This window comes from Akebia trifoliata, chromosome 13 (genome assembly GCF_017979445.1).
Source record: "Akebia trifoliata isolate Shusen 1 chromosome 13, ASM1797944v1, whole genome shotgun sequence".
Classification (NCBI taxonomy): domain Eukaryota; kingdom Viridiplantae; phylum Streptophyta; class Magnoliopsida; order Ranunculales; family Lardizabalaceae; genus Akebia; species Akebia trifoliata.
The window spans coordinates 5,527,376-5,549,509 of record NC_141387.1 but is presented as its reverse complement, the minus strand read 5'-3'; the positions used below and the strand labels follow the sequence as shown (position 1 = coordinate 5,549,509).

Genomic DNA, 22,134 nt, shown 5'->3' with positions numbered 1-22,134 from the left:
CCTCCTTGAGTAACTAAACATGATCCTGTAAGTTATTTTCATCTTATATCTTAAATGATTCTCACAAAACATCAATAATTGACTACTTTCTTGCTATAATGGGAATCTAGTCATGAGTAGATCAAATATTAAACATCTAAACTGATTTAGTTGCAACTATGATAAATATGATTCTATAATGCTCTTCTAGAACAATATCTCAAGCAAAACAATTACGGAGACCCTCATGAATTTTCACGTATTGTGTAATTGGATATTTGTTCTCTGTAAAGATCCTCACGAACTACCATTCGGAGAAGTTGCATCCATCTTCTCTCTCCATATTGCTTGCACTTCATCAGTACGGAACCTCTGAGTGAACGTAGATTCCTCTAGTGGGGTCGTCATGCCATGGGCGTAAGCTAAGAGGCCGGTGTACGCAATCATTGCACCATTATCAATACAGTACCTGTCATCAGTCGCAAACAGCCTCCCACCCCTCTCAGAACACATTATTCTCATCATTTCTTGCAACCGCTCATTGCACCCCACACCCCCAACAATAAGCACATCTTTCGTGTCACAGTGTGCCATGGCACGTTCCGTAATCTCGACAAGCATTGCAAACACAGTTTCCTGCAACGAGTAACACAAATCTGCGGGGGTGCATTCATTGCTTTTGAGCTTCTCCACGGCAGTGGCCTCGATATAGCTCAATATCCCACTAAAAGAAACATCCATACCTTTGACAACGTAAGGAAGATCCAGAAATTGTTCTCCTTTCTTTGCGAGTTGTTCGATGTTGTAACCTGGGCTGGGATCGTTCGAGAGTGTTAGAACCCTAGCGAAGCGATCCAAGCAATTTCCAACGGCAATGTCGATAGTCTCCCCGAAGATACGATACCGGCCCTCACTATATGCAATAACTTGTGTGTTTCCACCACTAACGTACAAAACAACAGGATCATCAGCCCCGGTGACAATTCTCCCCATCTCTATGTGTGCGACACAATGGTTAACAGCAACAATGGGTTTCTTCCATAATTGGGAAAGGATACGAACGACAACAGCAGCAACCTGAAGAGGAGCACCCATGCCAGGGCCCTTGGTATAGCAGAGACAGTCAATTGCATCAGAAGTGATCTGGGCATCTTTGAGAGCAGATTTGATGAGTGGGAGTACATGGTGAAGGTGGTGTTGAGCAGTCTCTCGAGGGAGGAAGCCATGGCCTGGAGGGGTGATGTAGGTGTGGCGTGGGTTTGACAAGATGTTGCCATCAAGGGTTACAACACCAACGCCAATCTTATTGGCCGATCCCTCAAAACCTAGAGCAATCATTTGCTTCATCGAAAAGAAAGAAAAGGACAAGAGCAAGTGATTGGGGATTTTAGAGGCAGTAAACAAAGAGAAGAAACCCTGAAACTCATAACCAAAAAAAAAAGTAGGGTTCAGGTAAAAGGAAAAGTAGAAACTTTACAAGAAACCTTAACATATGTGGCTATAAATAGGGTTAAATGGCAACATAAGATTCATGTTGTCAACCTCAAAATATTAGAACAAGGCATAGATGATGATAATGAAACAGGAAACCAAAAGCACAGGTGAGTAAATTCCTCAGCTTGGGCTCAAATCCAATGAACACAATATGACATCAAACAAAAACAGCTTCAAATTTTTTTAATGTCTAACATCGCAAATTAGGTATCATATCCTCTTTTGAGTAAAGTAACACAACAACAAACCCTGTCTCAACTACAGAGTTGGGATCTCCATGTGGGCTCCATGAGTTTATGAGCCAAAGAAGCAACTATGGGTTGAGAAAAATCTTTAGCATTGAATGAAAGATGAAAACAGATTGCAAAGTAAAAAAATCTCGACATTATGACAGTCATCAAAAGTGTTCTGACACATTCAATTCAATCACACGTTCTGGAATGTATTATAACTATCAGACCATAGATTCCATTGAAAGTCATTCATACTATCTGGAGAAAGAAAAAAAGAATAAACCAACATAAAGAGACAACAAAACATGATGGTCAAAATTTATTAAATACCCAAAAATAATAAGTTAGAAAAATATCATATTCATGCATATCAGTTTAAGGTCTTATACAAAAGAAGAAACTACACAAACCTAGCAGCAAAACTATTTAGTGGCATTCCTATTTATCACTTTTTGGGCAGTATAAATTTATTATAAGGAAAAAAAAAAAGAAGCAATTTATCTAGGAGGTTGAGATGAACTACCTTGAAGGGCTTAGACCCATAGCTCAGTTGGTTTGACACATTGCAAAGCAACTTCGAGGTCATGGTTTCAAGTCCAGCTCACCCATAAAAAAAATACCTGGGAAAAATAAAAGAAAAACAGTACTACCAACTACTCCCTCCTATGATTGATCAAATTCCATCTGAAGACAAAGTCTTCAAAGGAGAAATCGCCCCTAAACTTTTGGTAAATCCTAGACTACTAATCCATAAAAGCTTTAACGATAAGTATACGAGCATAACATCCTCTTCTTTGCCATCAAGTCTCTCAGGTGTAGTTCCTTCTAGATTCCTTAAAACACTGCAAAAAGAAGAATCCCCTATAGCGATCCCCATCTATGAGTGAGGCCAGTTGTGTACCAAATATGGAAAATCCCAATCCTGGGCAAAATCCAACTAATACCAAACTGATAAAAGAATGCACACCAAATGGCTCTAGCACATTTAATATTAGAGTATTACATAGGATGCAATGTAATAAGGTGTATTTTGCTACACCCTATCATTTAGGATTAGATTTGAATAACTAAAAGATTGATTTAGATTAGAATAGATTACAAGAACTGAAAACCAAAACCGGTGATCAGTTGAGAAACTGTTGCTACCAATTGTGTCGTCACCCAAATGACAATTCTAAAGTGATTGACTGTCGATAGGAAATAAGGAGCAAATAGCTCAACTCGATTGGGCTATGATCAGTTTAGGCTAGACCGAAACCTGGCGGATTTTAATCCGAAAATGTGAGATTGGGCCTCTGTGGGCCATGATGAATCTTGATCAAGAAAGATTCAGAGGCTCAAAATGTGATTAAAAAAGACTTGATCATGAAAGATTCATAGGTTCTTGGACCAAGAGGAGCTTGATCACTTTGGATTCAGAAGCTCTTTGGACAAAAGATGCTTTGGGTAGACCCATAAGATTTTTTTTTTTTTTTAATGTTTTGGATCCAAAAAAGACTAACAAGCTCAATCACATGGGCTCATGGGCCAAACTTTGACTGACGGGTTAATTGAATGAATGGCTTGTCTTGGGGCTTTGAAAATATCCACAAATTGTGATGATGATGAATGGGATAACTTCAATGGGGTTGTTATAAAGCAAACCAATAGCATCTCTTGTTTCAGTATTCATCTCTAAAACACATCAATTGCAAAAGCCGTCTTGACAGAGAGAATAGAGGTGATGAGGGTGCAAGTCAAGTTAAGAAAAAAAGCAAGATGCACATAGAGATAACGTGTTTGGAGAAATGCCTATTAGAACGGTGGACATATTCTTTTTCTCAATCTAGAACTAGATCTAGAAAAAAATCACAATGAACATCTTCAAATACAATTTCCGACTTCCTCTCTCAACTTCTCTTTTGGAGGTGTTCGAAGAACTACCAAGACGGATAAGTTCTTGATGCTCTTTTTTTTTTTTTTGAAAAAGTATAATATATTGATAAGTTCTTGATGCTCTTGACAACGTGTAGCGGTTTGCAAGGATCGTAATGGTGGTTTTGGGGCAGAGATGGCAGCAAAGGTGGATAGAGTTTAGAGGGATGGAGATGGTTTATGTTGTGTGCAAAGGGGTTGATGGTGGTACAGTGGGTGATGAAATTGAATGGATCTTTTGAATGTAGTGGTCCAATGTGATGATCCGTCGACAGTGCTACCACAGCTGGCGAATGAACGACATACCAAAATCAACGATTAGTGGAGCACATGTCATTGGATCACCCGCTCTGATACCACGAAGAAGAATGAGATTGGATTGATTCTCTTGGATTGAATTACAATGAGCCCTCATAGGGTTTAAATAGAAAACATTAAAGAACAAAAGTGAATCATTCCAGATCTAGAATGTAATCTATCCTAATCATCATCATAATCTAAATCAATCTTTTAGTTATTTAAATCTAATCTTAAATGAAAAGGTGTAGCACAGTTCACCTTATTACATTGCATCCTATGTAATACTACATTTACAATGAAACAAACGATGAAACAAGTCTATTTATCATACGAAAAAAATTCATACATACAATAGGTTATTAAAATAATGGTTTAAACTAATGGTCGTCATAATGGTGAAACAATAAAGGCCATTACAATGGTAACACCAAATATCCATTCCAATGCCTGTAAATAGCGTTGTTCTTTTTTACCGTTTATAATGGCTATTATTTTCGAAAATAATGATAGCCAAAAGATTACCTAAGAACACCATTTAGGCATTTTTCATTTTGAAACTAACAATAACAATTCCCAATTCCAATAACAGTATTAACTGGGAATTTTTCAAAAATCTCAAAACTGGTTCCAAATTCCAAATGTTATGTAATCATATCAGTGGATCCCACCATTGTTATGCAATGTCTTTATTTTACCATAAAACAGTAGCACCAGGAACTATTACTCCATTACAATGGTGACCCTTTAAGCCCAGGTTTGAATCATACAATGATATGATCTTTGGGCCATAGTTCAAGTATTGAGTACTTGAAATGGAATATTTGATGCATTAATTGCAGGTAGAGACAGTTTTGAATGAAAAAAAAAATTAACAGTCAATTAAGTGTACAAAGCTAAAGCGTAGAAATATGCAAAAATGGCTGTTCTAAAAAAGTCTTAAAAAACATTTAACAAACCTTTCATTATGGATCTGTAGCTTTTACCCTAAACTATAAAATCCCCCCCCCCCCACCCCTAAAAAAGGGGAAAAAAATACCTGTTGTGAGTGAGATCGAAGAACGCCTCCTATGTGTTTCTCTATCATAGAAAAGCAAGCTAAGGATTTATACTTGTAGAAAAATAACCTTATCTCTTGCTTTTTTATCCTTGGAAGTACAGCTCTTCTTTTGTTGATCAACAGAGGATGAAAAAGAGAGTTAGGGTTCAAATGAAAGGGAACAATAGAAGATGAGAAGGGAATAGGGACCTTTCTAGTGTCTAGGTAAGAAGGGTAAGAGCTTGAACATGGATGGAGAAATAATTGATAAGGAAAATTGATGGCCCAATATGAGCCCCAACAAGCTCACCCAACTTTGGGTTGGGCTTCGCCAAAATAGGGTGGTAACACGAGGCACGAGTACAGGCCATTACCCATGTAACTTCTATTAGGAATAAAAACTCATTAAAGCCTACCAAAGTTAAGGCAGATTCTTTAAAATTACAACCTATTAAAGGAATTTAGTATTATATAATCCTAAAATAAGGAAGATCACTTACCTAAAGTAAAACGCTGCAGACACAACGGCAAAATGGACGCCTTCTCCTTTTTCCTGCTCAATTCCTTCTAAAAAAATAAAATAAAAATTAATTTTATTAATAAAACTTACAAATCTTTACAATACACTTATTTTACAGTTTATGTACTAACAATCTAACAACATAACATGCTCTAACTTCATTAGCTAACATTACCAAGACACCATCCTCATGCATTCTTTAAATTGTACCCATCTCAATTTATAAGTTATAAACTTGTAATTTCCCAAAATCAACTTTAGCATTGAAGTATCTAACACATGAATCAATAACAACAACCCCAACATGAATCCTTAAAAAGTCCGAACCACCAATCTAGTAAAATCCCAACTTGAACACGACATCTGCTTTCTAAACTAACCCAATAGTTTCAGAATCACTACTACCACTGTAAATGACATCCACACTCACTTTCACATGACATCATAATCTTCCAAAAGACTAAATCAAATAATCAAATAAAAAAATGAATAACACAATATATTTTTAAAATCTGAAATCCCCAATTGATCTTTCTTAAAAAAAAATTAACTTTAATCACAGTAGATTTTATTTCAATCACAGTGTTCCTACACAAGTATTGTAAGTCAACTTACTAATCTGACTCCTAATGTGCAGTCCTTCAAACTCAATTGGGTCATTTAATATTTTTCCACCAACCCAAAACAGCAACTTTGCTAAGCCTGTCAATTTTACAAACACCTAATTTACACTAAAATCACCAAAGAATTTTTATCTCCTTTAACAAATATGTTCAAAATATTATTAACTAAAAATAAATAAATAAACCCAATTATTCTAAACAAAATACGTAAAAAATGGAAATTAAAAGAAATCCATCAAAACCCACACAAATAAAAGCTTGATACTAATAACTTACTTTCTTTCTTAGTTCTCACCCTCGAGCCTTCTCCCTCACCCTCTCTCCGTTTCCTGGCTCTATAAACAAAAGGGTTTAAAGGCGTCCACCGTATTGATAAGGGCACCCACGAACTATTGAAACTCTATTTTTTTTTAACTTAGTTTTACCCTGATTAGAGCACCCCATCTCTTTCTCTCTATGGTTTTAAATCTCGTCCAAGACCAAGACAACTCGTCCAATACGTCTCGGTATCATCCACCAACGAGATGGATAGACAAGTCAAACGTATCGGACAAGATTTAAAACTATAGTTCATTTTTCTCATTTTTGAACGAGACAACTCAAACTTATCCGAAAACTCATCCAAAACGAGTTTTAAAACCATGTTTCTCTCTTCTCCTCATCTCTCCATTCTCCAATTTCGAACCAGGTCATGGAGGGTGTCCCTACCAACAAAACTCCAACCATCTCCGGAAAATATCACCGGAAATAGTTTATTTTTCGGCAACCATTTCATTCTCTCCTCATTCCTCTCATTTTTTCCCTATTTCATTTTCTCAATCGTTGAAAACCCAAAAAAACGGAGGAAACCTTAAAAGGTGAGGCCTTTCATCAAACACTTGGTGTGTATAACACCAAACCTCTATTAAAGCATGTAACTCCATCAAAGAAAATGATAAATTTCTACCAATTTCTATTTTATCAACAATCGATTCGTTAAACAAGTAGAAAAAAAAAAAAATTTCTATAAAATCACATTAAAAAAAAATGAAAAACCTTGTTATACACACATATATATTCAATAAATAGTAAAACTTCCATCAACAACGAAAATTAAGAGAACTTACATGGAGGTGATGGTCCTAGTGGGGAAGAAAACGACACGCGTTCGGGTGGTGGTGTTGGGTATTGGGTCACTCAGCAGTGGCGTTGGCGAGGTGGGGGAAGGGAGCTTCTCAAGTCAATGAAGAGGGTTTAGAAGTCACGGTTTTAAAACTCGGTTGCGCGTCTCGTCTCGTCCATGCCGGATACCGACTCGTCTCGACGAGTTTTTCGATACATTTGAGACCTCTCGATCAAAAAAATTTTAAAAATGATCGTTGGGTTATAAATCACGTCCAAAAAATTGACTTGTCCGTCTCGTTTATACTTAGATACCGAGAAAACTTGGACGACACATCTCGGTCTCAGACAAACTTTAAAATCATTGAATTTAAAATAGTAAGGTGCTCAAATCACAGAAATAAGGGTATTTTAGATATTTCCTTCATAAAATTTGTGATAATAGGTTTACCCTTTTATAAAATTTCAAGATTAGACTTACCCCCTTTGATAGTGTGTCAATGTTGCGTTTTCTCAATAATTTATAGTGAAATTTTATTTTTCTTTTCTTTTCAAAATGCTTTTTAATGTTTAAAATAAAGGATTAGGGCCTTCACATTGAGCTTGCAAAAGTACGGCTGGTCGTAATAATTTTCAACCTGTCAAATCCAGGTTGGACTGGGCCTAAGTCTTCATGCCTTTTTTCTAGAATCCAAAATTAAGCTAGGCCGTGGGTACTGATCTGTTATTATATATTTTAGAAACATTCATAAAATATTAATTAGATAAATATTATTCTAATAAAAGTAAAATATGTTATATAATTATAATTTAGCTCTCATCTTTTTACTACAATTCTATGTTAATAAGATATTATTTGAAAATTCAATAGGATAATCTTCAACACACAAAAAATATTAAATTGAATTCTAGACATTTTTATTTGACCTAAATCAACCAGAGTCTGTCAGGACCCGACCAGGGCTTAGTCGACTTAGGCATGATAAGGGTATAGGGCTGATTTAGGGAGAGCCTACCTCTTTAGGGTCGGATTAGGGTTAAATAAAGTCTGGCCTGAACCCACCCATTGAGAATCCTACTTATTTTTCCAATAAATGCAACCAAAAGTTTTTTCTTTTTTTTTTTGTGTGTGTAGAAAACTGAATCCTCATTCCGTGTCAAAGTAAGAACTTATCATAAAGAAAATAGATTAAGAAGAATAAAAATGAAGGATTAAAATCACTGAACTTGATTTTGCGATTTTTGAACTTCAAATTGTTTTATAACTCATAACTTTCTCAATGACTTTGACTAAGAAGAAAAATAGATAATATGATTCGTCACAAGCAATTATGGTGTTTTATTACAATATTTCATCTTTTAGTTTGTAATTTTGTTATTTTCGTCTTTTTTAATATTTTAGAAAGATTAATACTAGAGTGACCTTAGTGGGGGACATCTTGATGTGGTGGTGCGTGTACGCCTGTAGATTCGTTTTCTCTAAGATACGAGTAAAATGCATCTACGGACATGCATATGCCACCTCGTTAAGGTGTCCCCGCTAAAGTTATTTCAACATGGCTTAGATTTATTGTAGAGTTGTTGATTAACTTTTCTTTTCTTTCAGGTTTCATTTAAATTTTCTTTTCTTAGATTTTCTTAAGAAATTCCCAAAGAAGACAACCCTAAGACATGAGAAAATTAGTGTCTCATTAATGGGTTTTGTTAACATATGCCCTGGGTCCACACAGTTAGGTGCATTAAATACATGTTGAAAATTGAAACTCCTACCAAAAATAATTTCAAAATATTTTTTCTTATACATGTTGAAAATATTTTTTGTTAACATATGCTCTTGGGGCACACACAAATCAACAAGTCCCCTCATTAATTTATGACTAATGATGATTTGACGCTCTTTTTTGCAGACTCCCCCGTCACATAATTGTAGATCATTTGCCTTGGGATGCATAAAAAAACTTTAAAATTTTGAAGAAACCCTCTCTATCAGATTACACGTGACATTTTCAAGGAGACATTTCAAATTTTGGCGGAATTGTAAGGGCGTGAAATAAATTCAAAATGCCATGTGTTTTGTATTGAAGAGGGTTTTTTCAAAGTTAAACTCAGATACACATAACCATAAATATTTAATTACGTATCCTGAGACAAATGATCTATTATTCAGTGATGGGGGCGTCTAAAATAAAAGTGTCCATAAATATTTTATTACGATATCCCGAGACAAATGATCTACTGTTCAGTGATGGGGGCGTCCAAAATAAGAGTGTCATATTATCACGACTCTTAATTTAGTTGGTGTGTGATTTATAAAGTAAAATTGATGTGTTATAAGTAAATGTTGGTCGGCCAATAGAATTTCTCTAACCGGTCTGACCAGGTCCGACCACGGTCGAGTCAGTAGGCATATTTTCGGTTCAATAACAAATTCCGATGCCAAGGACACGCATGTATGGACAGTCAGAAATAACACGCTTGATTTGGACAACACGTGTGAAACCAGACACGGGTTTACAGTTCTACAAAATCCCAGTTTGGTTTCACTTCAGCAATTCAGGCCCTTGTGGGGGCTTACCATAATGATCGCTTATTTAAAACTAACGTTATTATTAATAATATTTTTTTTTTTCTTGGTTGTTGAACGACTTTGGAATCTAAACCTTCCCCACTTAACCTTGAAAATATGGACAAACAAATTAAAATTTAAAATAAAAGTTGGAGTCTTCAATCCCAAGTCTCTTTTTTTTTTTTATTCCCACCAAAGCCAATCCCAATCATACACTTGGCAAATTGATATTGTAACAAAATATATGCATCGATAAATACAATGGAATGATTGATGAGTCATGTTAGAGTGACCTCAAGATTCAACCTTACATCGCACACCTTGACGTAAAAGTATATTAGAATCATAAATACTTTTTCTTGAGATATGAGTGAAAAAGCATCTTTGATTTATATCCACTTTCATGTCAGGATGTGCGATGTGAGGTCCAATCTTGAGGCCAATTCAACATTATTCAATTGAGATTGTAATGTAATCATCGTCTCTTAGTCTTTGATTATGACGATTAGGTCTTGAGAAAGTGATGTATGAAGAGTTGTCAAAGTTTTAACAACATCGAAAATATCCACAAAACAACTAACTACAATAAGATAAGCGTCGATGTAGATATCGTAAGAGCAATATAGTTGACGAATCCCATGGATTACCTTTCCATCTCAATCGCTCTTTAAATGATAAAAATCTTCCACAAAAATGAGTGGTCCTCCAATGGGTGATTTAGACATTTCTCTCGAAGCTTTTGTTAACATGTGAAATACTTGTCTTTTTTTATGGATGCACGCCCACCCAAACCGTCTTAGCCTTTGTCTACTCAATAAAGATGGACTAAAATAAAATTATCCTTATCTTCAACCTCAAGTTAAGAGCCTTCATCATTCTCCCTAGAAGCTCACCGTCTTCAAGCTTTAAACATCGAGAGTAAGTTACTTTTAACCTTTTAAATTTGTATGTATTCTATCATCTTCAACTCAGATGAAAATCTCTAATTTTTCTATTCAAAAATCTATTTTTATAATTTATTTCACCAAAAATTCTATCTTATTTTTGAGGTTTAAAAGTTGAAGAAAATTGGATCTAAAAAGTTTGAAGATGTAGATTAAAACTTGTCATTTGAAAACAATAATATCTCAAGTACATATTCACGAAAACGTGGACAGGTGAGTCTAGATCCCCTCATCAAATTCTCAAATTGAAAGTTGTACAATTGGGATAGTTAATTTTATATAATTAATAATAAAAATAGACCATTAATTTTTCTTGAATTTGATTTCTATTGATTTCGGTTCTGGTTCTCAAATCAATGGAATTAACTGTCAATTTTTTTATTTTTATTTTTTATAAATGGTTTCAATACTTAATTTCCACCAGTTCCAATCAATTCATTCTTACAGACTAGACCGTTACGAGTTCCAATGAAAAAGGGATTGAAAGTCATACTACTAATTTTGATTTTAGGTCTAATTAAATACGTACCCATTGACACCCCTGCTCAGAATTTGGTGCCAAGGACTCCTTTAAATATCAAAAGAGTAGAGATCCGGAACGGTATCTCATTCCATGCGGTCAGTGGGTCCCCTAAATGCAACTTGGCATAAAATGAGATGCCACCTGACCCTGGTTAGGAATGGGATACCGTTCCGGCTCCCTTCTTTGTATCAAAATGGAGAGATCAATAGATATTTGGTGGATATATAAACCTAAATTTTTTCCTAACTGATAATTTCAGACCTTTAGCTTCTTGCCCATTCTGTTATGTGGGTCAGGTCAGTTAGCAGAAATAATGCCACGTGGATCTTGGAGTACTTCATGTAGTACATGATCGATAGTTGTAACAAATTAAGATCTAAGAGAGCTATTAAATGATTTTATTTATAATATATAAAAAAAAAAAAAAAAAAAACCCAAAAAATGAGTAGTTAGTGAGGTGGGGAGGTTTTTTCGATGAAAATGAGGACACGTTGTCAAATTCGTCGGTGCGACGGAGCGTATTAAACGTGGCGCTTCAGACACTCGTCGTGTGTTTCAACATTTCGCACTCTTTCGGTCTTTCCTCTCTTTTTTTTGGCTCGCTTTTCTTCGTTTGTTTTTGTTTTTTTTTTTTCAATTTCAGTCTCTTTCTTCGATCTAATCGATCTGATTTCCTCAAAATAGCTCAAAAAAGCAGCAATTTAGCTGGAAAATAGTTGAAGATTGACAATTTCTTGCCCAAATCTATCCAAGAGTGTCTCTTTTGCAGATTTCAATCGTTTCCCCTATCTTTTTTGTTCGAAGAGGTAAAGTTCGTGATTTAGATTTCTTAAGGTTCTATTCTCCTTCTCTTTCTCTCTGAACTTCGATTTTCTTGAACAGTGAAGTATCGTAAGTTTTTTTTCTGAGAAATCCAAGAACATGCAGCGGATTGATCGGAAGAAGAGCAGAGATTGCGATTTCGAGTTAGGTATTTTCGTTGAATCAGCCAGAGATCCATTTTTTAGTTGATTTTTGTTTTTAATTTGTGGTAAAGAAGCTGAGATTTTAGTTTGAAAGAAGGATTTCTGCATAGATCCCAAAAAACTATCCCAAAATCATTCTTTTTGAGAGTTTTCTATGTTTTTCGTACTTTCCAGGTTCATTTGTCTGGAAAATCTGTCGAATTGGTTCTCAGTTCTCAAGGATTCTTTTTTTCCCCAATGCATATATGTTTTCTAATTATTTTAGCTCATTTCCAGCATGAATTGTCACTTATTAGCTGAGATTAGAGATTCCAGGCTTGGTTTCTGTTAGAACAATTTAGTTACATTTGTTCAGCTCTATGTTTTTTTAATAGAGAAGAAAAGGGGCGAAATTGAGAACAATTGCTGCTGAGAAAACATCTGCTACAGAAACCCCAAATAAATTTAGGTTAAATGTAAGGCATTTGGGCCTCTGGGGTTGCCCCAAGCCATTGGTGGGCCTCTGTAGATTTAACTCCGTTGATTATATTTTTTGGGGAATCATTTTTGTTTGATCATTGATGTTGAATTTGGTGGTTTTTGCTGCTTTTGTGTTGGGGGGTTTTATGTGCACTTTAGTCCTTTGTTCTCTGCTTTTTAAACATTGAAATCAGATTTTAAGATTCCTTGTTTTTTTTACCTTCGTATTTTCATATCTGAGAATTGCATTTGTGTTTAGACTTTAAAGGTGAGAAAAGAAGACTTGAAGCAGAGGAAACTTTATTTTTCAGTTTCAATGTATCCGAAGACAGTTGTCCTCTTGCCAGTGAAGGCTTGGCTGTTCTTTATAAACTTTTAGAGTCATGGGTTCTTACATAAACTAATTTCTCTATTATATTTGCACCTATTTTTTTTTCCCTTTATCACATTTGATATGATGATCATCTGTGATGAATTCATCTCAATTTTTTTAAATGTTCGGTGTGAACGTGTTCTGAAATTTAGTGGACTCAATCTCTCTTCAATGATTTGATTTCTTCCTTCTTTTTTTTTGCCATCTCTCCCCCCCGCCCCCCCCCCCCCCCCCCCCCCCCCCCGAATTTGGTATTGGGATCAAATTCCAAATTAGTTTTTTTCTCTTTCATTTTCTAATTTTTTTTTAAAGTATTTTGTGTCTAGATTCATACTTTATTTTCTTGGACAGATCAATGAGGCACCATTGTTCGTGAATCCTCAAAACTATGCCTGATGTTCCAGTGATCTCAGTTTGTTATGAGATTTAAGTAGGTACCCTTGTTTTCTATGACGGCATCAAAATCATGCAGATGGTTGTCGAAAAGTAGAAGTGTCTTTTTGGATGGGGTAAGATTGATTTTGTTTAGATATCATATTAATCCTTTTTTATTGGTCATTTATTACCATTTTCCCTTTCTTTTTATGTGTTTCTGATAAGTTGAGAGGAAGTATATATTTATGGAGTTTGATGTAATTTCTAGTATTTCTAACTGTAAGTGGGGGGATTGCAGGGAGCGTATGGGTTAAAGATGAAACCACTGTCGTTTATGGGAATTTTATGTACAACCATGTTGTTCATTGTGTACAGAACCACAAATTATCAGCATCAACGTACAAAGGTATATGGATATTTGCATTTTCTATTATATGGGAAAATCTTGGGGAGAGTGGAAATCTTTTGCATTTTATATTGTAAGAAAATCTTAAGGTCAGTAAGGACTGTCAGGATGGGCCATAGTCCCACTGAGGAGATATTCTAGTACTAATGTAAACTTGTAATTTTCCTAATCATATTACCTATGAAATTCTTTTGATCAGTCAAATGAAATGTCACATGGTTTTGTAAAAAAAAATGGAAATGGATAATTTGGATGTGTAGGATTGTCCAATTTGGCTGATCTTTGCTGTATAACATCTCCTATGTGGAACACACTCCTGCACATTTCCATATGGACCATTATGATTTTGGTAGACTGTTTTTAGGGTTACCAATAAGTATGACTGATTTATATGTCATCAACTATCAATCAAAGAAAAATTTATGTGTCATTAACTGTTTATACGTTTTATTGCTTTATTGAACTTGGGTCTGTGGTTAGCAAACTAACGAAGTTCTCTGAACTTATCAGATGGATGATAGATTGCAGCCCTTTGACACAGTAAAGGTAAGAATTGGTTTACATATCTGTCCAGAACTTCTCAAATGCTTTTGTTTAACCATCTGATTGAATATACTATTACTCTTTTACCTTCATTGCTTTCCTTAAGAGGTCTCCTTTGCTATCTTCTAGGAACCTCACAAGACTTCTGTCAAGATGAAATATTTACCTCGTGGTATAGCTCAAGTTACTTCAGATTTGGAACTAAGGCCTTTATGGTTGACAAGTAGCTCAAGTTTGAAGGTTAGATTTTGTTTGAAGTGTTTATTTTTTTGGCATGCGAATTTTTCTCTCATTGGCTGGAGGGCTAGGGCCCAATTGGATGATCAGATGGTCTATTGTGTAGACTTGTTTCCGGCCTCTTTGCTTTATTTTCTATTATCCAGAAGAATGTGATTGATTGGCTTGTTCCCATCATTGGACTATTCTGTTTCATTCATGGAACTCCATTAAATGGCACGTCCCCGAAGACTCCGAACCCTCCACTCTGGTATGGCATGGGCAGATGTCCTTATCGTCTACCAATGGGTTCCCTTAGAATTTTCGATCTTCTATTTCCACAACCATTTCAAGGTGTGTTTTTCTGGTTGATGACGGATAAGCTATGTTTATTAATGCTGTGTGCAGCTTTTACTTTTCAGGTTGATGTTTCGGCTCATCGGAATCTACTGGCAATTTCAGCTGGTATTAAGCAGAAGGACAATGTTGATGCCATTATCCAAAAGGTATTGGTTTTATTTATGTTATGCACGTGTTTTGAGTCGAACATTCATCTAATCTCAGATAATTCAGTTTTTTTCAGAAAATTTTACTGTTATTCTATTCCACTATGATTGCAATGTGGATGGGTGGCGGGATCTGGAGTGGAATAACAAGGCCATACATATAGTTGCTCATAACCAAACAAAATGGTAAGGAATCTAACTTAACCCGTAGCACAAATTACACATAGTGGGTGGCATCCAGTACTTGATGGTTCTACAGTCCCCCAATGGGTGCTTTACGTCTGGGTTTACTGGAAATAATATTTTTCTGATCTTATATGGCATATTTTTTTCTGTTTCAGGTGGTTTGCAAAACGTTTTCTACATCCCGATATTGTGTCCATATATGATTACATATTTATCTGGGATGAAGATTTGGGAGTTGAGAATTTCAACCCAGGAAGGTATGGTGGGGATGTTCATTACTTTCTCACGTTGAGGTGTTGTCTTTTTCTAAAGTGTGTGGTCTTGGTGTGAAAATTTTATAGGACTGTTACAGTATAACAAATTGTAGGATAGGAGTATTCTAGAATTGGTAAATTACTGATTCATCATGATTAAGGAGTAGATACTCATACATCCATAGTTCAAGCTCCCCCACCCCTCTGTCTGAAACACCATCATCTGTCGTATTCTTCTCTCTCCATGCTAGATATGGTTTTTTTTCCTGACGAGTAAGCCTTGAGGTTGATGGCTTCTCACCCTATATTACAAAATCTTTAAAAAGTACATGTTCTGTCTCTTTCAATAAGATATTTTAGATCTAAAGACACATTATCAATATCTACCCATCTAATTACATTTGAGGAATCTAAACCCAGCTTGGATAAATAATCTGCACATTGATTGGTTTCTCTCCAATGATGCTTAAAAATCACCTCTTCAAAACTCTTTGTTAACTCCGTAATCTTGTTAACTAAATATTTCCATGGAATCTAGATTTGTAATAAAACCCAATTTGAGCTCATCTGCATTTAGGAAATAAATCGGGTATATTGTATAAGTGATTCTTACTGTTCTGACTGCATTGTGGCTAGAATGACCCAATATTAGCTTAACAAAAAAGTAAGAATATTTTATATAGTGTTGTCTGGTCTTGTGTGGTGAACTCAACAATTTGATACACCTTTCTTCCATTTCTTAGTTTTGGAAATTATTATCTGTATTCTGTTGGAGAGTAGTTTTGGTTCATTTGAAGGGTTTCTCTTGCAGATACTTGGCAATAATGAAATCAGAAGGACTGGAGATTTCTCAGCCAGCTTTAGATCCTAATTCTTTAGAAATACATCACAGAATCACAATCCGCAAGAAAACAAAGAAGGTCCACAGGTGAATTGGGTCTGTTTAACAGAATTATTGGCGCAGATTTCTGCATGTAAAGAATTGCATTACTTATTTTAAAATATATTACGCAGAAGAATCTATGAGAGTCGAGGAAGTGTTAAGTGTTCAGATGCTAGCGAGGGACCACCATGCACTGGGTATGTTTTTATATTTAAATATCATTTAGATTTTTCTTTTGCAGTTCTTTTATTGAATTAGTTAATAAATATCTTTGGATATACACCTGAATTCTCCTGTTGCCTCATCAAGCTGCGAACAGCATGATGAAGAAGCTTAACTATTAAAGAAGCGATCTACTCTATCTTGCATTTGCTTGCCAAATGTCTGCCACAACGTTTCCTTTCATATTTCCATAGTATATAACTTTGACACTTCTATTATTTATTTTATATTGCATTTATAGATGGGTGGAGGGGATGGCTCCAGTATTTTCGAGATCTGCGTGGCGTTGTGCTTGGCATCTTATCCAGGTACACTTCTTTGGTCCATTCTGGTCTTATATAACGTGTTGCTAACTTCTTACTTTATGTATGACTATGGTGAATGGATTGTGCTAAACCACATGAATTGTTCTGAGTGTTACGTCTCAAATGTGAAGTGGTTGGTTCTTTCCTAGCCTGATTACCAAAAAAGGGAAGGAACAAGGTTTGCAGTCCAAATCTATATCCTTAAATTGCATTGGCTACTTAACTGATAATGGAGATTCGCTGTCTCATGTGCTTCTATGCGCTAAAACTGCAGTCTTTTAACAAATTTTGTCTTACCTCATCAGTTGGAGCTCTTCTTTGCTACCCTTCAGATTATCTGTACCCCATTCCTAATGGACTGATATTAGTTTTGTTTATTCGTGCCTGCAAATGAATGTATTTCCTTGCATATTTATGTCATAGGCCACTTTTATATCTTTTGGACTTGGAGTCACATTCCATGTTTATTTTGTTATGAATTGTGCAGAATGATCTTGTTCATGGATGGGGAATGGATATGAAACTTGGCTATTGTGCTCAGGTGAGATGTAGTTAAATATGTTCTGCTTGAACAATTTTAAGTAGTGAGTAACAGTGTAACACTTGACTTATGTAATGTGGTGTGTGTGTGTGTGTTGTCTATAATCTATATATATTGAACTATTTCTTCTGGACATGTTTACTTGTTATAATTTATGGACTATCTTCACGTATGCCTATTTGAAGACACCAACATATATTGGGCAGAAACTGTTTGTCCTTGTTTTTGTGACTTATATTTTTCAGACGACAATCTGTTAGCTTGTTAGAGATTTATTATGTTTCAAGAACAACTCTCTCTCTCTCTCTCTCTCTCCCCTATTAACATCTGTGTCTCTTCTACAAAGAGTGCTCCTTCCCAGCGAACACCCCACCGTTCCGTTCCAATCAGATGCCCCAACAAATAGGGGCTGATATTATTTTGGGCAAAGCAGTTTCTTGAGTTTATAGGGACTTCTTTTGAAGATCTTTTGTTTAGATGGGAGCTTTTCTGTAGAGAATGGTGTTTTGTTTTCCTGTTTTCCTTTTTTCTCTTTGTTGTTGTGTGACCATCTTGGCCACCGTTGTGCTTGCTGGTTTCATGAACCTTCGACGTTTGCTGCTTCTTGCTTGATCTGTATTTGTTTTACCAAGATCTGATAAGAGTGCCTTAAGCCAAACAAACCACCTCCCCCTCTGGCTCCGGAACCTTTTTGAGCTAAAACTTTGAGCTAAAAAGATCGATTTTTTGATTTTTTTTGGCGGACCTTACTCTATTCCTTCGGAAAGGAATAGTGGTTCGGGTCGGTGACTCGGATTTTCTTCCATTCAAAAAGCAAGCAGGCGAGCTGGGATCGAGCAGACGAGCAGGAATGGGGATTCAAACTATCTGTCCTTCTCCAGTCAGGCGGGAAAACCTTTCCGGATCATTTTAAGGTCTTCCCGAACAGGCCTTTGAGTGACTGACCATTTGGAGTGTATTTTTTAATCAATCTACTGCCCTATTTACGGTTAAGGGGGACGGGAAGATAGATTGATTTATCAATCAGGAGATGAAGTGGATTGACAAGACAATATTTTTCTTAATAAAATTGTTTGCTTTACCCAAAAAAAAAAAAAAAAAAAAACATCTGTGCCTTTTAGTGGTGTGTAGGGGGAAGTCACAGCTCAGTATCCTTTTCTCCTTTTTGATGTAGAAATTGTAGGATCTCATTGCATTTAGATACGTGAATGCTGTCATTCTGAACGTTGTACTTGTAGATGCATCACATCTTCACTTTATTTTGATCAGAGGTATCTTGCATATTATTTAGTGTCTGCCCTGTTTCTGGTATGGTACGGGCAATCGATTAAAACTATTTTTAGGGCTACATATGCAAATTTTTTATTGCTTTTTTGTGTACATCTTGTAACTTTTTCTAGTTACATAATAAGAAATGTTATTTGGTTGTGGATACACTAATCAGTACCCTGCATTTACAGGGTGACCGAACAAAGAAGGTGGGGGTTATTGATAGTGAATACATTGTCCATCAAGGTGTACAAACTTTGGGGGGATCGTCTCCAAGAAAGGTCAATGCCTTTCTATTCTAAGTTCTAATATTTTGCTTGAATTATTAATTTTATTTTTTTTCTTTTGTCCACAACCAGAAAATGTGCTTACTTCCAATACCTGGTTATGAATTTTATCACAAATTTTCAATTCTCCAGAAATGAGGCAATTTTATATGGAATTGTCCGATACATGAGATTTTCAACCTGGTAACTTTGACAATGAACTTGATTTCAAGTTAATAAAAATTGTGGGAGAAATTAGACTATTTTGGCAAATTTAAGAATGGATCTTCTGCTATTGTGGAAGAAATAGAGAAGGTAGGGTTTGGGTATAAATTGACAAATCCCAAATATGGGCACCAGTTAAACACCAATGGAACTCTAGTACCTGATGAAGTTCCTAAATTCTCACAATATGTATTTGCTTTGTGATACCAAGACAGACTAGGTTTTGATACTGATCAGATATGGTCCTGACAGTATTCTAAGATGTAATTTAGTTAAAATCTTACGAGACATGTTGACTTTGTGTTATTTCGAGAAGTAGAGATATAAGAAGTTTTTGATTCAGGTGTATGCTTATAACAGAGTTGATGCCTGGTCCCTGGCCAAACTGATTAACTACAAAAAAATATGTTGTTCTAAAGTATTGTTCTTGAAATGGATGATGAAGGGGAGTGTGCTAGCAGTGTTAATTCTTCATAAATTTCAAACAACTTGCCTGTATTTTCGTACTCAATTTGGATAACCCATATTCATCTTTCAAGAATTGCATTAAGGTTCTAATAGTTGATGGGGATATTATCTTTTCGTTTCTTAAATTTGTTTATATTTGCATTTCATTTCTGATTCAAGCATCATTCTTTCTATTTCCATGTTGTAAACACTTCTTATGCTTCCACATGCAGGCATCTAAAGATGACCCTCAAGAAGAGTCCATGCAGGTACAAATCACACTCATTAATTATGTGATTTACATTTTCAGCCTAAGAAATCAATTGTACTAGTCCTTAATTTCGAATTAAATTGTTTTTATTGTAACTCATGGTCTTCAGAGACGAGGTGTAGCAGCAGTCAATGTGCGGTCTGAGGTGAGATTATCGAGACTCTAATCTTGTGTCATTACTCCTTATTGAGCTAAGTCATCTTCCTTCAAGAGTTCTTAGATCTTGGACATGTGAGCTTGGTTCACCATATCTCTGATCCAAAGTCAAGCACTAATTATGTGAAACATAGGCTGAGAACATCATAATAGTTAGTGTTAGAGAATCAGTAGGTCGTATTGTATTACGGTGTATATAGATGCACCGAATCATGTTTATTCATTATGATTAGATGATGTGATTAAGATACTCACAAGATCAATTCATATCCAGGAATTTCACATAATCTCAATCCTTTTCAGATAGGAGCGAGTTTCATAATATGCTGTCCCTTTCATATGATCGAAGAATGTGTTTATGTTGGATGATTATGACTCATAACAGTGTTGATATTTGACTTAATTGATCTCCTAAGAGCTACTCAAATTGAGCCCTAGATTATTATTATTTTAAAATTTTTATTTGACAAACAATGGATTCAATATGGGCAGGTAAGGAGGCAATCGACAATGGAGCTTCAAATGTTTCGAAAGCGGTGGGAAGAGGCTGCTAGAAAAGACAGAGACTGGGTTGATCCATTTAAAAGAAGAAGAACACATCATCTTTGACATTTATTAACACCATGTATTATTAATTCATTTTCTCACTTCAATGTTGTTGTAGTCTCCTACCCCACTTATCCTTCTTATTCAGTTTGTTGAGAATCCTTTTAATTCCACATAATTTAATTCATTATTTAGGCAGGAAGCCTTCTTTTCTTATTGCCCACTCTGAAATTCTTCAAGCAAATGATTTTTTTTTTCTTTTTCAGGAAAGGTAAAATCATGATAGTAATGGTATGATGTTTTTTTTTTTTGGTAAAAATAAATAAATAAAGGGGGCATATGCAAATATTGGATCAAAACTTTTAAAACGTGTTTGGAGTTTGGACCTATAATTTCAGAAAAATACTTGTCCGTACATTGTGGTACAACATTCAATCATTCATCTAGCATGTCTCCCCCAGGAGTTTGATTTCTGCTCCCGTTTTAAATTAAAAAAAAAAAAAAAAAAAAAATCTGTAAATGTCAGAGAGAGAGATACCCAAGAGACCCAACTGTTGGATTTTTATTATAAAAACTCCCTTGGAATTCTGACGACTCCATGGGAAGCTTATTTTATCAAGTTTGTTACACAGCCAACCCTACTTTATCGTGTTTGTTATCCCGAACAAACCTCGGAGTGGTGATCCACAACACAAAATTGAAATTGAGGCTGTTAATTTATTAGTCACAAGCCTTAGACTGCATCTAACCACATCAATTTTTTGGCATTCACAAACATGATTTGATGCTGTAGCGTAGTAGAGGAAAAAGTCTTAGAACTTTAATTTTAAATTTGGGAGTTCGATGTCCCTTCATTTTTAACAGATTTAATCAAGCTGAAAATGTATTTTTAATTTTTTTTGTTTTGAATCTGATTTTTTTTCATAAAATATAGTCTGTTTGTGTTGGATTGCCCATTTGATAATCCATGTGAGCTCAACAACCCTCAGTAAGATTTGAAATCCTATAAAATTAGCCGTTAGTCTGATTCATAAAGTAAGGTTTGCCAGAGTAGAGCAAGGGAGTTTTTGAAATAAAATTGTAACAGACTGGTCTGCTTGGTAGATCTCTTTAAATTTTATTGTTCTTTTTTCATTTGGAGAGAGTCTATCGCCTCACCAACATACCAACTTTGGCTAACTGCACACAATTCATATGTAAATTACCATAGAATTATAATATATATTAGGGGTCTGTAAGTAAAAGGTTAGTGTGGCAATAGAAGCTCTCTTTATTTCTTTAAAATAAATTTTTTTTTTATGATGGTCGTGCTTTGAACATAAAGTAGCTATCAGTTTCCCCCGGCAACTACTGGTTGAACTGATTATTAACTCATCTGATAAAAAATAAAAATGAACACTAAGAGTAGGATGAGGTAAGTTGTTTATCGATTCGCTTAAGTTGTGTTAGTTCAATTCACTTAATGAATCTTGAGGGGTTGGTTGAAT

The 22,134-nt window shown here is 35.3% G+C and overlaps 2 protein-coding genes across 12 annotated transcripts; one reads left to right on the top strand and one right to left on the bottom strand.

Moving 5' to 3' along the window:
• Nucleotides 1-22: 22 nt before the first annotated feature.
• On the bottom strand, nt 23-7,534 carry LOC147387514 (Actin-like ATPase superfamily protein). Of its 7 annotated transcripts, none has more exons than XM_086420512.1 (3): nt 7,206-7,534; nt 5,457-5,523; nt 23-1,320 (listed from the first exon to the last, which is right to left on the bottom strand). In XM_086420512.1, exon 3 carries the CDS (start codon nt 1,315-1,317, stop codon nt 277-279), a length of 1,041 nt encoding a protein of 346 aa, XP_086276638.1. In that variant the 5' UTR covers nt 1,318-1,320; nt 5,457-5,523; nt 7,206-7,534; the 3' UTR covers nt 23-276. The 7 variants fall into 7 exon arrangements, with proteins under 7 accessions (XP_086276638.1, XP_086276640.1, XP_086276635.1 ...); XM_086420514.1 differs by having other exon boundaries at nt 5,457-5,520; XM_086420509.1 differs by having other exon boundaries at nt 23-1,395; nt 7,206-7,533.
• A 3,004-nt stretch (nt 7,535-10,538) lies between these two features.
• LOC147387513 (uncharacterized) lies at nt 10,539-20,863 on the top strand. 5 transcript variants are annotated; one of them, XM_086420683.1, is made up of 18 exons: nt 10,554-10,684; nt 11,918-12,039; nt 12,116-12,203; nt 13,382-13,539; nt 13,704-13,811; nt 14,322-14,357; nt 14,484-14,594; nt 14,993-15,076; nt 15,144-15,262; nt 15,418-15,519; nt 16,328-16,444; nt 16,531-16,596; nt 16,863-16,929; nt 17,414-17,467; nt 18,928-19,017; nt 19,908-19,943; nt 20,055-20,090; nt 20,594-20,863. In XM_086420683.1, the coding sequence occupies exons 4-18, from the start codon at nt 13,480-13,482 to the stop codon at nt 20,708-20,710; spliced, it is 1,203 nt and encodes a 400-aa protein (XP_086276809.1). In that variant the 5' UTR covers nt 10,554-10,684; nt 11,918-12,039; nt 12,116-12,203; nt 13,382-13,479; the 3' UTR covers nt 20,711-20,863. The 5 variants fall into 5 exon arrangements, with proteins under 5 accessions (XP_086276810.1, XP_086276809.1, XP_086276811.1 ...); XM_086420685.1 differs by lacking the exon at nt 10,554-10,684 and having other exon boundaries at nt 11,816-12,039; nt 16,534-16,596; XM_086420682.1 differs by lacking the exon at nt 10,554-10,684 and having other exon boundaries at nt 11,818-12,039.
• Nucleotides 20,864-22,134: the final 1,271 nt, after the last annotated feature.

Excerpts from the sequence above, each read along its gene's own strand:
- LOC147387514 (XM_086420507.1), bottom strand. The coding sequence starts at position 2,292 with ATGACCTCGAAGTTGCTTTGCAATGTGTCAAACCAACTGAGCTATGGG. Across the intron at positions 1,396-2,229 it reads ATGGGTCTAAGCCCTTCAAG|GGTTTCTTCTCTTTGTTTAC; the intron begins GTAGTTCATCTC and ends TATGAGTTTCAG.
- LOC147387513 (XM_086420684.1), top strand. The coding sequence starts at position 13,480 with ATGACGGCATCAAAATCATGCAGATGGTTGTCGAAAAGTAGAAGTGTC. Across the intron at positions 14,595-14,992 it reads CAAGTAGCTCAAGTTTGAAG|GTTGATGTTTCGGCTCATCG; the intron begins GTTAGATTTTGT and ends TTTACTTTTCAG. Across the intron at positions 15,263-15,417 it reads GCTCATAACCAAACAAAATG|GTGGTTTGCAAAACGTTTTC; the intron begins GTAAGGAATCTA and ends TTTCTGTTTCAG.